The 14,544-nt window shown below is 37.7% G+C and overlaps 1 protein-coding gene and 1 long non-coding RNA gene across 13 annotated transcripts in view; one reads left to right on the top strand and one right to left on the bottom strand.

Moving 5' to 3' along the window:
- The window catches only part of IGSF11 (immunoglobulin superfamily member 11), a 206,519-nt gene that overhangs the window by 131,790 nt on the left and 60,185 nt on the right, over nt 1–14,544 (bottom strand). For 9 of the 12 annotated variants that reach the window (XM_054246072.2, XM_008982402.4, XM_008982404.4 and 6 more), the window contains exon 1: nt 4,990–5,392. The exons of the other annotated variants lie outside the window; for them this stretch is intronic. Coding sequence is in view for 8 of the 9 variants with exons in the window: in XM_008982402.4 (XP_008980650.1) it covers nt 4,990–5,041 (52 nt within the window). In the remaining variant the exon portion in view is untranslated. Of the gene's footprint in view, nt 1–4,989; nt 5,393–14,544 lie in introns of those variants that run through there. 12 annotated transcript variants of the gene reach the window in all.
- The window catches only part of LOC103788385 (uncharacterized), a 42,332-nt gene continuing 32,488 nt past the window's right edge, over nt 4,701–14,544 (top strand). Inside the window, exons 1-3 of the long non-coding RNA XR_001907446.5 lie at nt 4,701–5,803; nt 9,488–9,693; nt 12,863–13,027. This is a non-coding gene — a long non-coding RNA (uncharacterized LOC103788385). The remainder of the gene's footprint in view (nt 5,804–9,487; nt 9,694–12,862; nt 13,028–14,544) is intronic.

The following is a 14,544-nucleotide window of genomic DNA, read 5'->3' as shown; positions in this document are numbered from 1 at the left end:
GGACTAGATTACCTTAGAAAAACCTGATGTTACTATTGCTGGCAGAAGAACACATCTTCCAAAATGGAAGGAGAGAATGACAAGTAAAAAGGGAAAAGAATCATTAACGGGAATACAGGAGAGAAAGGTTTTACATGTCTGACTGCTGTGAACAGTGAAACTGTGGGCAAAAGTGAGTAGAGGGGTTCCCTAAATTAGGACACTGTTATGTTTCCACTGTCAAGATCTTCAACAGACTTTGGTAAATATTTAAATTTAAATTTCTAAAAATATTGAACTGATTATTCTTTTAAGACCAACCTACAAATGGCATTAGAGTTACATTCACAACATCATATTTTATTATTACACATTTGTTACTCTCGGTGAAAAAATGGCATTGAATTTCCAATCCCATATTATACTTTAACGACCTATTCCAACCCTCAACTTTGGTCCACTATCATTAATGGCTGCTAACGTTAACCTAATTCTCTGAAGATCTTCACAAGGAACTCTATGTGATACAAGAATTTTCTGAACTTGGTGCTTTTAGCATCTCAACTTCTTTCCAGGAATCCTTTTCTAAATAAAAGTGTCCTCTAATACTATCAGCTTATATCTCTTTCAAGATCAAGAGAGTTAACTGCTAGATGAAAACAAATCAGTAGGTAGACGTTTTCAAATAACTCTTTATTGAATAAATGTTGTTCATCCTGGTAAATTTGTATGGGTTTAATCCTACTCTATAAATAAAAATTTTAGTGAAACTTATCAAAATATGATTCTATAATATGTGAGTGAGGCAGAGCCATATTGTACCCATATAATATCTGATAACAGCAATGATGACCTGGTAAATCATTGGCTGAGTCTTATTATTTGCAAATTGGAAACAATTAAATTTTCTCTCTGTGGTGGACTTCATACTTCTACAATTTAAAGCCATTACAAATGCAACTACTATTCTGGCCTTTTTCTTGGATAGTAGGAAACCAGGTATACAGAAAATTAATTACCCAAAAGTTAACAGGAAAAAAAAAATCCTTCCATGTTTTAGTAAGATAGGCTTAACTAATAAGCAAACCAATTAACTTTCCACTTTTAAGAAGACCAAACTCAGCTCGAATCAGATGGCTTTTTGAAAACCACCCAAGAACCAACAACCTCTCTTAAGCCAGTTGCTCACAAAGTATGATCAAGAAAGGATTTCAGATCCTCCAGATGGTGTGGGGGCAGTTCTCAAAATGCAAAGATGAGATGTGTTAGTGCCAGCTAGCCCTCACCAAACAAAGAAACAGAAAGTTGAGGCAACTGTGTTCACTTGAAGTGAATTAGAAAATGGAAATTCAGCAAACCCCCCTCAAACTGCCTAAAATAATTAAGTGTTGACAGAGCATAAAAAATTATCATTAGATAATAATAGATTTGGAATCCCAATTCTAAATAAACTAGTTACGGGGCCAGGCACAGTGACTTAGGCTTGTAAACCCAGTACTTTCGGAGGCCAAGGCGAGCAAATCACTTGAGGTCAGGAGTGTGAGACCAGCCTGGCCAGCATCGAAAAACCCCCGTCTCTACTAAAAATACAAAAATTAGCCAGGTGTGGTGGTACATGTCTGTAATCCCAGCTACTCAGGAGGCTGAGGCAGACGAATTGCTGGAACCTGGGAGTCGGGGGTTGCAGTGACCCAAGATTGTGCCATTGCACTCCAGCTTGGGTGACAAGAGCCAGACTCCATCTCAAATAAACAAACGAACAAACTAGTTACAAATGAAAAGTTTTAGTGGGAAGGCCACAATTTTCTTAACTTTCTCCCATATCAGCAAGTATTGCCTGTCCCTTGTTTTACATTATTCACTGCAACTAAAGAATCTTTTGCACCAGCACATCGCCTTGTTTGACACTAAATCACATGGCATAAGTATGAAGATTCAAATGACAATTTTCATTATAAATGTTTCCACTATGAAAGTGTGAAAACACACTTCAAAATGTGCCACATACTGTTACGGGGGGAGGGGAAGCCAAAACAAGTACTTTTACCTCTTGCATCATTACCTTGTGTCTGACAACAGTTCTAAGCACGATGCTTTATAGTGCTTGATAATGTAATATTTAAATTGCTTTCTGAATAGCCCATGTTGAATATATCTGTGTAATAAGCTTAAGATCTCTGAAATTTTCATCCCGTAGTTGTCACCTTTCATGTAGGTCAAACTACAGATTTTTACCAATAGGTGAATCCTTCTAAAACAAGTACAGTATTAAATTTAGAGCTGAGAAATTGGATTTTTAGAATAAATTGTTAATAGTGGTAACACTTAAAAGGGTCACAAGTTTTTTCATTTTCCTTTCATTTTATATGGTCGCTTCTTTTTATACATTTTCTCAAATTCTGGATAGTTATCTGCTATTTCAAGAAATCACAAGTACGAGAAACACTTTAGTTCTATCTACCCATTGGTAGAACTATATAGAAGTCAACTTTTTCATTCAAGTTCCCTTTGAAGTTACTCCACAAATATAAACAAAATAAAAAAATTAAAACATAAATAGAAACAGAAACTTACTAACATCGATTTTCTTTCATTTACTTAAAAGACCCTCTATTTCTACCTTTGAAGTATTATTTTACTGCAGTGGCCACTGCTATTGGTTATTTATCTAGCATCCATTTCCCTTTACCCCTTTGTAATGGAACCAACTTTGTTCAATCCCTCCTGCTTATTCCACATTGAAAGTTGTAGGGATGAACCATAATTCATTCAAACCAAGTTTGCCCTTGACTAGTTCAAGAAGTAAATTTGGTTAGGGCATGGTATTCTCCTGGAGATAGGTATGCTAGCACAAACAGGCACACTAACTGTTCATCCTCTTCTCCTCCCCATATAGTACTTTTTGAACTGATGTTCAGGAAACTGAACATCAGTACTTTTTCCATGGACAGCTAAATAAAGCCCAAACTTAGCATTCAAGGTTCTCTATAATCTTTTCCCCAACTACTTTTTGGCACTTTCGCCCTTGCACACATCTCCTGCTCTAGCAGCTTGGCCTTTCAAGAGTATACTCCTGCCTGTTCCACTTCATATCCTTCCTTCAGGAGGTGCCTTCAGCTAAGAAAGCTCATCCACTCCCATCTGAGCCAATTCATATTCTACTCATTCAATGTTCAGATAAAAAGGTAAACTTTTCCAATAAGTCTTACTCGATAACATCATTAACAAATGGAACTCATCATATTCTCCCTGTATCATAAATTATTTGTGCATGCTTATAGCCTGTTTTAAAAATGCAAACTCCTCACGGACTGCAGACACTCACATGTGTCTTTGTATTCCACCGCCACCTTTCCCCACCAGATACTCAAATGCACAGAGTGATGGCTCTGTAAATATCTGTTGAACGAATGAACACTGTTTTTGAAAGTGGAAAATGTCTCTACATAACAGTTTATTGCAAAGACTGAAATGTCCTTGGAAGTCTTTAAAAACATTCTTGTATGGCTTGGGAAAAGTTTTGCGGAAGAAAAAGGAACAAATCAGACGACCTTGCAAGGCTGATTCTGCAAATTATATCAACTCTTTTAAAGTACTGCCTAATAAATCAAGAACAAACTACACAAATGCTATTTACAAAAAGAGTAGCATTTATTATAATATGAGTTTAACAACAGATTGTTCTACCAAAAATTTGGGCTGTTCTTGTAATCCTGGTAATATTTTCAGTTGTGTCCAAGGGTTGTAGAAAAAGCCTATTTACTCTCTTATTTCACACTTAAAAGTAGTACAACAGAGAGAAACACTGGCCATCTCAAACTAGTAACAGTATAAAATATATTTGGAAGCACAAGTTCATAACATGTACATATTGATGTCGTCTGCACATCATCACTAAAAATATATCTATTGAACTCTAGAAAAGTTATCTGTAATTTTTATGATTACATCTTCACTAGTTTCTGTGGAGAAGACATACAAAAAGTTTTCGTATTCTCTTCTCCCCTATTTAAGAAAATGCACAATTTCAGTTGGCTAGAATTAGGTCACTTCAGTATCAGTTCGAATAAGGCCATAAAATGAATGGAAACATACTGGTCTCGCCAGAAAAAAACAGGGTTAACACAACGTTCCATAAATCACTGAAGCTGCTTTTTAAATAACATCCTTCAGAAAAATTCTCAGTCAACCTCAGCAATAAATTAAATGGGACAGAAAACTTGATTCCACAGGACAATGCACACACGAAAAACAAACATTTTATAGGATGAAAATCAGGACCTAAATTAATATGATGGCTATTCACCGAAAATAAAATGTAAGAAAGATTAAACAGAGAGTAGAAAATTAAATTTATAAACAGATGTTTTTGAAAGCGTTAAGAAATTTAAAGACATTTCTTTTGTTCTAATATTGTTATATTCTATGTATTTTTGTGAGCCAGCTTAAGTCCTTTGGCGATGACGCTAGAGTATAAATAAATTCTTGTTTTAGAATGTAGTATCACAGAGTATACAATTATTTTTAAAATAAAGATTATTTTCGACCCAAGCATGTATAGGGTTCTAAAAGGTTACGTTAAAGCTATCATTTAAAGTTTTCCAAACGATTTTTAAAGTACCTCTAGTTTTCCTAGGGCCGCCTAGTAACGGCAACTAATTCTAAATGCAGTTTCTAACTGGACCATTGAGTAAGGGACTTCGTTATCTACATGGGATCCTGCATTCCCCAGAGCGCAGCGACGTGAGAGTCGGGGCGCTGCCTGGGACGGGAGGTAGCCGGCGAGTTTAGTCACCTCTCCGACGAGGAACACCTGAGGCGCTCGGCGGCGGAAGCAGCCGCTGCAGGGGCGCGCCAGCCTCGGCCGCAGCAACGAACAGCGCCCATGAGAAAGTTGGGCTCCCGACCCTCGGCAAAGCAAGGAGGCTCTTTGACTTCCCCAAACAGATTTGCCCCGGGCTCGCTGACCCAGCCCGGCCCCACCGGGAGGAAAGGGCTGGGGCTACTCACCGTGAAGAGAGAGGAGCAGCAAAGACGCCAGAGGGGAGCGCCGAGAAGTCATCCCGGGGCCGCAAGGAGCGCGCCCGCCGCCTACCCGGCTCCTAGTCGCGGCAGGAGAGGCGCGGCGTGACTCTCTGGGTTCTTGGGGCAGCCTGGTCCTCCCAGACACAGCGCCCCGCCGCTGTCCTTCAGGCAGAGCTGGGACCGTCGGGCGCACAGACTAGTCAGGTGCAGCTGCAGCGCCGCCCGGCTCCGCGGACGCTGAGCTGTGACCAGAGGCGTCCCGGGCTCGCCAGCAGCGCCACGGCCGCCTCGCCCTGCCCCAGGACGGTCCGACCCCTCGCGCCGCTCGGGGAGCCACTCCCCCCAACTCAAGCCCCGCTACTCCAGCCGCGGCTCGCTTCCTAGCCGCGCCGCCCACTCGCCCGCTCGGTTTCCAGGGCAACCGCGGCTCCAGCGCGACGCCTGGCGGCCCACCCGTGGAGAAGAGCGCGGCACGCAGCTGGCGCGGCCCCCGCCACCTGTGCACCGCGCCGCGGGCTCCCCCGCACGCCTCCGCCAGCGCCGGGAACCGCGGGGCGGGCGCCCTTCTCGCCAGAGTTAGGGTCCGTCCCTTGCTCTGAACCCGTAGGTAAACAGGTGGTGGTGGCCTGATGCATCCCGGGGAGCTCTAGGAAAGACTTTTCCACAGCCTTCCTCGGAGCCTGCGAGAGTCTTTCCCGTTGCAGTTTTCAGATAATTTGGCCATCAGTACTCTCTTCTAAAACTGACATAATCTGAAAGAACCTGACTCTGGCAAAATTAGGAATTCCTAATTTTACAGGTTTGTTTTGTTTCGTTTTTTGGTTTTGTGCTGTTTCCTGAACACGTTTTCACCTTTATTCCTTGAAAAGTGGATAGAAGCTGTAATGCCCCTCACTCCTCATTCCTATCAGAGACTGCCATCTTCTCTTGCTCTTTTTCTAAACCTCATGACAACTTCTAATATTTTACATTTTCCATCTTAAACGTTAGTGCTTTCTTAAACTGATTTTAAGTATATGTTAACTAGTGGGGAGGTGCATTTATTGTGATGGTTGTTAGTTGGATTTTTGCTGTTGTTGTTTCTTGTTTGGGTTGGGTGGGGAGAAAGATTTTCCTAGCATCTGAAATTGTTTTACTTAAATATCTACCTACATCTTTTCTTATAAAACCTGCCTTTATTCCCTTTTCATACTAGGCTCTGTTCTTTATTGTACAGTTCCTAGTCACTTCCTGCTTCAGCCTCCAAACTGAGCCTTCTGAATTTGAGGATACACCTGCTGAGGGAATGCCAATCCATTTTAGTCAGTTTCTATGGCAGCATAAATTAGAATTCTTGGAGCCATTCGGAAACTGAGTCCTTGTCTGGCAAATACAGTCCTCCCAGGGAAACTCAGAAACATAATAATATGCACTGCAGAAAAATATGTAAAACATTTTTTAAACATACATTTGGACATGGATTGGAAGATATATGTAGAATTAAAATATCAAGATGGTGGAGTTATGGATGTACTTTTTTTGAAAATGTGGATGTTATATTTTTAAGGTTAAAAAAGGAAATGTTAAGACGTCTGAATGACTTTTAACAAGAATATCCTGAAAGGATAAATTTTGATTATGAATTAAAGATGCCTCAACTATTGCTCACTACTTCCAACTTGCTAGAATTCCCTACCACATCTCTAATGGCAAGAAATGAATGATATGGCAGTAAAGTTTTTCATATTAATAATAAATTTAAATTTCAAACTATTATATCATCATGAGGCTCACTTTCATTCTTTTAAACTCCAGGGTGAGGACTAGAGTTTCTTTTGTCCATCCAATTCAATTCCTCACCCTGTCTTGTATTTATTCCTGTAGTCTAATCCAGTCATAAGCAGGGTATAAGAGTAAGCGTATATAAGAAGAAAAACAAGGAAGCTGTTAAGTGATAGGAACTACTCAAAGCAATTCTTCACCATAATCCCAGATATAAATATAGAGACAGAATATTTATCCTTTAAATAAATAACCTAATAATCTGAACTCAAAAGCCTGATAAAGCAAGTTATCTGATATATTTATCACATCAATTTAACAACTATTTACCAAGTATCTACACTTTATCAGGCACCAGGTTGAAGTTTAAACCAAAAAAAAATATGACCCCTGACCCCAAATAACTTCCAATTGCATATGGTTTATATTTGTACAATCATGAATCAGCAGATAGAGTCCTGCCTCTTTGTCACTTAAGGATACTTCTGCCTTGCCAGAGAAGAGCTACTGAGTCAGTAAGAGGACAGTGCTCACAGTTGGTTGGAGGAAACCTTTTAATAGAAAAAGAAGCATGGCTTCTGAATGGAGAGTGAGGATGATCAGATTTCAGGGGGCAATCCAGCTACCCAGAAGCATCAGGGCAGATGGTAGATGGTGGATCAGAAGAAAGCAGATCAGGGGTACTGGAAGTTCCAAGTGCTGTACAGGGAGGCTGCCATGGACTCTCTTCCAGGAAACAAACAAAAATAAAGTGTGTTTTTTAAAAAATTCATAGAGATAACACCACTGGCATATACTTTGGGTAATTTTTTATTAGTAATGATGAGTTTCACCAGCTCTTTTATCCTAATCTGCTTTATGACTACAGAACGATTTCATTAAATCCTTTAAGTATTCTGAGTACTAAAGACACAGACAACATGTTATATTTGTATAACACTTTACAAAATTCAAAGTGCTTTCACACTTATTATCTGATATGATCTGCACAGCAACCCCAGGGTGGAGGAGTGAGGCACGTATGATGACCTCTCTTCACACAGGAGGATACTGAGTCTCAAAAAGATCAAGAGACATGTCAGAGATTGCAGACATCAATGGGGAGACCTAGAACCAGGGTCTTCTGACATTTACCATATAGTTTTTCCTACCACACCATGAAGTCTTTTTCTTTTATCTCTTTATAGACCAACTTTTAAAAAATTATTAAAAAATTATAAATCATAGTGCCTTAAAGTTATCTGAGGGTAACACTGTACTTGCCTTGTAAACATGTATCCCACCTCTGCTCCACCACCATCCCTACCACACCCACACACCACCTCAGAAGCTATAAAATTTGGATGAGATTGACCCCACCTCATCTCTAGGGGAGCTAAGGTCAACCTTACCAAACAAGAAATGGAGAGGGGAATGATCAGGACAAGGAACCCTGGTAGAAGACTCTGCTATAGCACCTTTGACTCAAAAACATTGATAACGTGAAACTAAGTCAACTTCTAAAGTTCACATTTTAATCCTAGGCAAGATTCTCTTCTCAACCCATCAAAATGCTGGACCACCTCTTTGCACAATCAGTTAATCTTTATTCAAGAATGGAAAATTAACTTTATTATTAGCTTAGGAGGAACGTAATCAAGAAAGAAAAACGATGTAGGGAATTATAAGGATTTCCAACGCTAAGTATAAATTATTTTTGAATTAGCTATTTTAAAATTTTAATACCTCAGTTCCCTCTTCATTCATGTATATAAATTAAAGGTTAATTGCATTTAAGTTTTGGTCGGTATTTGTCTATGGAGTGTTTTATAAGAACATCATTCTTAAAGTTAGGAAAACCCTATTTGAACCTTGTTTGAGCAGTAACTCATTCTGTGTACAATTTAACCTAACTGCTTAGAGCCAGCGTATAGTCTAGAGCACAGCGTGGTACTTTTAGAAGTAAAATTTGAGAGGAATGCTTCTCCTTCCCCCTCACTCTTTGCAAAAAGTCAGGAAAAACTCTAAAATAACAATGAAGGAGTGGAGAAGAAAATAGTAGCATCATTACAGTAAGACAGCAGGCAAACCAACAAGTGTTTATTGTATGTTGACATAAATAGACCACTTAATATTTTAAAACAACATTCTCAAATTTTAGGTCAACTCATAACCTAGATATATTAACTGCCAATTTTTTTTTTCTGCTAAGCATCAAGACCTTATTTCAATGTTCAAACAATTTTCCAGAGTTTGATTTTTGGTGGAAAGTAGAGTCCACCTTCCCCTACACACGCCAGAAATGCCCCTAGCAACCAGGGTGCAATCACATAACATAAGGTTTCAGCCAATTAGAGAGGTTCATCTCTGGAATTGTAAGTCTTGAGCATGTGTAACAAAAGTAAGGGATAAAGAAAGGAGGAGGAAAAGGAAATGAATGATAAGACATAAAAGAAGGAAGAGATGAAAAAAAGTTCATTCCACTGTGGTGCTGGGAGTAGTGGTGGCACCGGGAGCTGTCCAGTGAGTCCCCACCAGAGTGTTTCTGTGGTGTCATTTGGCTTTTCGTCCTCTTTTGGTTGCTGCTGCCTATTTTCTGATACTTTAGACTTCCCATATTTTCTATGAGCTACCTAACAGCCTGGACCTTTTCTTCTTTAATGAAACACCATCAGTTTCTGTTATTTGCAACCAAGAACATTGTCTTTAGGATTAAAGTGTTCTGAAATTCTTGTCTTTCCAGAAAGTTGGAGATATTGATTAACTTATAGTTCAGAAGAGGTGAGGAGGGTCCTACCGGATGAGAGCCATCAGAGATCTTTCTAAACCAGCAACATCCAAGAAAAGATTCAAAAGATAAGAAGAAACAACCCTGAAAAGAACCAGAAGAGGTTGAAAAAACGGCCTCCAGTCTGATAGCATATATGACCAGTATGTGGATCAGAGCTGGTGAGGGGTATACATTTTGCACTTAAATTTAATCTGTATTTACGGCATATTTACTATGTTCCAGGCACTGTAACTATACTGTACACTTTAACATACATGGTTTTATTTAAATCCTCACAACAATCCTGTGATATATAAATAGTTTTCTTCATTTTTCCAGGTAAAGAAAACAGATTCAAAGAAGCTTTAAACTGCAAAGTCAAGATGATACAGCTCATAAATAGTAAAGTTTAGAAAGTAAAACTCAAGTTTTCTGTCTCTATGGCTAGTGTTCTTTCTACTATATGCTGATACATCCACTTGAATTAGCACCCTGATTGACAATTTGAAATTGATAACCTTTCTGCTACTAAAATATCTTTTGTTCAAATTTTAGCCTATCTTTTGTATCTATTAATGAACACTCTTCCTTAAGAGATACAGACATATACAATTAAATAGATACCACCCTCTTTAAAAATTCATCAGAAATATTGTATTTTATAAACATGAAAGACTAAATAATATCTGGATTTTAAATGTTTTTAATAATAAAATCAGGAATAACCCATAAAAATTGGAACTCAAAAACAATGAGCTATGCTGTTTCTATGGTAACACAATAAGGGAAAAAAATAGATAGCCTAGAAGATACTTTAATTCAAATAAATAAGTTCACAGTTTTAATATCATTTTTTAGAAAAATCAATATATATCTAATCATTATTACAAAAATCCACATATTTATACCATGTATTCTTAAAGGTGCTGCAGTATTAGAATCTTCTTATGTATTGTTTCATACCTTCTCCATCCTACCTCTTATTAGTTTCTGCCGCAGGCTTAGATCAGCTTCTCACAGGTATAACCTAACACTGTCTTGCTTTGCCTTGGCCTATCTCAAATACCTCTCTCTTCCGGCTCCAGAGATTGTCTGACACCAAGAGGAACCTGGTGCCATAGACATGTGCAGCCTGGAAGCACAGGGGCCACTTTTTACCAATGTAGGATGGGTGTCAATAGATAATCCTTCTCCCTTGCACCCTCCAAGTGGCAGTTTTTAAACACGCTTCGTCAGGCTCCCGGCATGATCAATATCAACCAACCGACAACAAATGCATCTTTGGCTTTTCTTCTTGCCTTTTTCACTTCCCCATCAATTACTCTTTCTCCCTGAAATTTCTTCTTAAATAAACTAACTATATATCAGCCTTTAACTCAGAATATACTTTCAGGGGAACCTAAGCTAAGAAAACTAACTTTAAATAGACTTTATGTATCTATGTACATGGTTCCTACTAAGATTTACCTGTAGTTTTTTTCCAGTTACCAGCTCTTTTTAAATATACATAAAAATTATGATAATAGTATACTTCTTGTCCTAAAGATTTGGGTATGTCTCTATAGTGTATATTTCTTGATGTCTAAAACCAATAAGATAAATCAACAAAATAGAGCCTTTACATTTGACCTTCTAAATTATAAAATGTTTGCTTAATTTCAGCTCTGCTATATATTATTAATAAATTTGGAAAGTCACCTAACCTCTATATGTCTCAACTACCACCTTATAAAAATGGAATATGATTCCCACTTCACAGGTTATTAGAATTAAATCAGGTAATTTGTATGAAAATGCCCAATTACAGAGCCTAGCTGATAAGCAGCCTGGCAAGTCCGATTAGCTGCTGTTATTATTACCATTATTAGTAAAAATTGCTATTATTTGAAAGTTTGCCATCATGAGAATACAAGATCCACTGACTTGATATTTCCACCCAAACATTTCACTGTGTTGTATTTTGCAGCCATAAGCAAATATTTGAATTACTTTAATGCTTAGAATCAAGATATCTCCACAGAATAAATTGAGAATACCTCTGTATGGATCTTTGAAATGAGAGACTGCAAAACATTATCACTTCAGCAAATGCCTTTGCCTCATAACAAACCCCACTCTGTTCTGCCATCATTGAATTTGCCCTGCTCTTGTGCATGCTTTCATTAATTCAACAGCTATATAAAAATCCCGCTATGATGTGCTGAGTGTAAACTAAACAACCAGATCGTGTAAAATATATAGTCAGATTATCGTGAGATTCTAAAATGACTGGGGTAATAAGTTGCCTAGCAAGATGGCCAAAAATTCCAGAATTCGTGTTGCTGAAGCTGTATCTCTGTCCTAGCTATGGTTTAGCACCACCTGGTGGCACTTCAAACTAAAGCTTAGCTATTGATGGAAATGTTTCTGGGTCCTTATATTGATTGGTACTTCCAGGGTTGCATCAGTGATACCAGGAAAAGTTAATTGGCACTTGTTTCATCAGCTTGATGCAAGAATACTGGGCCATGATATACAGGGACCCACCTTCTGCTTCTCGAGGCAGGATTAGGAAGGATTAACCTTCTAACTTCATTCACCCCACCATGTCCTGCACTTTAGCCTCCACTCTATTTAACTCCCCTCCTGCACTGAGAAAAGGACTGAACATAGGACAATAACTAATTGCCAATACAATTATATATTCATTCTCATTATTAATGAGGTACCCTGTAATAGGGTTTTGCAGTATTTTTTAGGAATATACCATCTCCCATGCTCTCTCCAGGGTACTGATGATAATACATTAAGTAGTAAAAATCAATAGGTCTTTGCTCTTATGAAACTTTCAGTCTACTGGAAAAGGCAGAAATTTATCACGTAATCCTACAAACAAATGTGAAAAGTGGTATCAAGGAGAGAGGCTAAGTTCTGAATGGACCTGTAACAGAACAATTGGACATAATCAAAGCTGGAAAGAATTCCCTGAAGACATGATTCCTCTACAAAGACTGAGGGTTGGAAAGTAAATAATTTTTGGAACAGTTAAAAAAATGTAGATATTTTGAAACAAAACTCTGCATTTTAATTCTCCTTTGCAAATCATGTTTTCTTGCAAATTTTTCCTTCTGAGGACAAGCCATGAGGGTTTGGTTTGGTTTGGTTTTTCTGCACAGACATGAAAAGTGCAGGTATCTAGAAAAAGGAAGTCATTCTTCTGCCTTGAGTACAATGGTTACTTTTTTTTAGTCCATGCAAAAACACTTTAGGCAGGCTTCAAGAGAGGGGACGTCTTACTTCTGTTGTGTTCTTGTTATTACAGTGTATAGTTTTGTTTGTTTTTAATTTCAATGGTTTCTCTTTATCTAGAGACAAGTCAGATGTATTCGCACAAAGGTGTTATATCGTAAGTCTTCCTGAATACAAACGAGAAGATATTATATAGATGATGCTCTAACCCTAGCAAGAAGGAAAGGAAAATTTTTCAAAGAGGAACCAAAAGTGAGAAAGAAAGAGAAGGCCAGGAGGTCAAATGTGAGTATTCTCATTTTCTCTTTAATGTGTAGTAATGCAAGGAGGCACTGCTGCATTTAAGCAAATGAGCTGTGGAAGAGTGATGGCTGGGAAAATGTCTTGATGGGTGGATAAAAAGATGGTCTCATGGAGCTGGACATGTTCCATTATAGTGGTCCAGAAAGTGCAGAGTACTGTTAAGTCCTTGGTTGAAAGGAGGAAGGAGACTCTGAGATGCCAAGAAAACGAGGAACCTCGAGTTGGATTAAAATGACCACAGATGACGTACTACAACAAAGTCAGAAAGAAGTTCCCCTACATTTTACTCTAAAAGCTTTTTTATTTTACTTTTCACATTTATATCTGCAGTCCACCTATATTTAATTTTTATAAATGGTATAAGATAGGAATAGCCAAAATATTGACTGTAACTAAGCATCATTTGTTAAAAAGGCTTTTCTTAACTGAACTGTAGCACAGCCTTTGTCATAAATGAGATGACTGAATATATGTAGGGGGTTTTCATTCTATTCTGTTCTCACTGGTCAATTACTCCATTCTACTCCCAATACCACCCTGTCTTAGGTACTGTAGGTTTATAAGTCTTGATGTCTGGTAGTATAAGTCCTCCAGATTTGTTCTTCTGAAGATTGCTTTGGCTACTCATTTTTCTTTTATTTAGAAATCAGCACCTCAATTCCACAATAAAACCTCTGGGATTTTGATTGGGGTTGTACTGAAACTATAGATTTGGGACAAAATATCTTTGTAATAGGGCTTCCAATCTAATCAATGCATTTAGGATTCTTTTATTTCTTGCAATAATATTTTGTAGTTTCTTGTTCCTTTGTAGTTAAATTTATTGACAGTATATAATGTTCTTTGATGCAATTATAAATAGTACTGTTTTTTAAATTTCATTTTCTATTTGATTATTGCTGGCATACAAAAAAAATAACTCATATATCTAACTTGTTTCTAAAAATCTTACAATATTCACTTATTGATTCTAATGGTTTGTCTATAGATTCTTTTGAATAGTCTACATACACAATCATGTCATGTGACAATAAGTTTATATACTCCCTTTCAATCTTTATTCACTTATATTTCTTGCCTTCCTGGGACCGCCAGAAGATACTGAATGTAAGTGTTGGTACCTGGCCTCTTTGACTTATACTCAATTTCATAAAAAATGTTTGGAATATTTTATCATTTTATCTTTTCAAGTAATATATTACATAGGTTTTAAATACATATCTTTATCAAATTAAGAACATTCCATTTTATTGTAAGTTTTCCAAGATGTTAAAAAATCATTAATGTGCACTAAATTTTCTCAAATGCCTTCTCTGTCTCTGATAATGTCATCTCTCTCTTTTTCTTGGTAATATATAGATTGTCTTCATTGATTTTTTTGAATGCTAAACCATCAGTGTGTCTGTGAAATCTTCCTGGTCATCATAATGGGATATGCTTTTTTAATACAACTGAATTTCTTTAATGAATCTACTTTCATGAGACAGTGGTCTGCAATC

The sequence above is a fragment of the Callithrix jacchus genome, chromosome 15, assembly GCF_049354715.1.
Source record: "Callithrix jacchus isolate 240 chromosome 15, calJac240_pri, whole genome shotgun sequence".
NCBI classification, from domain to species: domain Eukaryota; kingdom Metazoa; phylum Chordata; class Mammalia; order Primates; family Cebidae; genus Callithrix; species Callithrix jacchus.
Note: the sequence above shows the minus strand (reverse complement) of the source record. Positions and strands in the feature narration are given on the sequence as shown.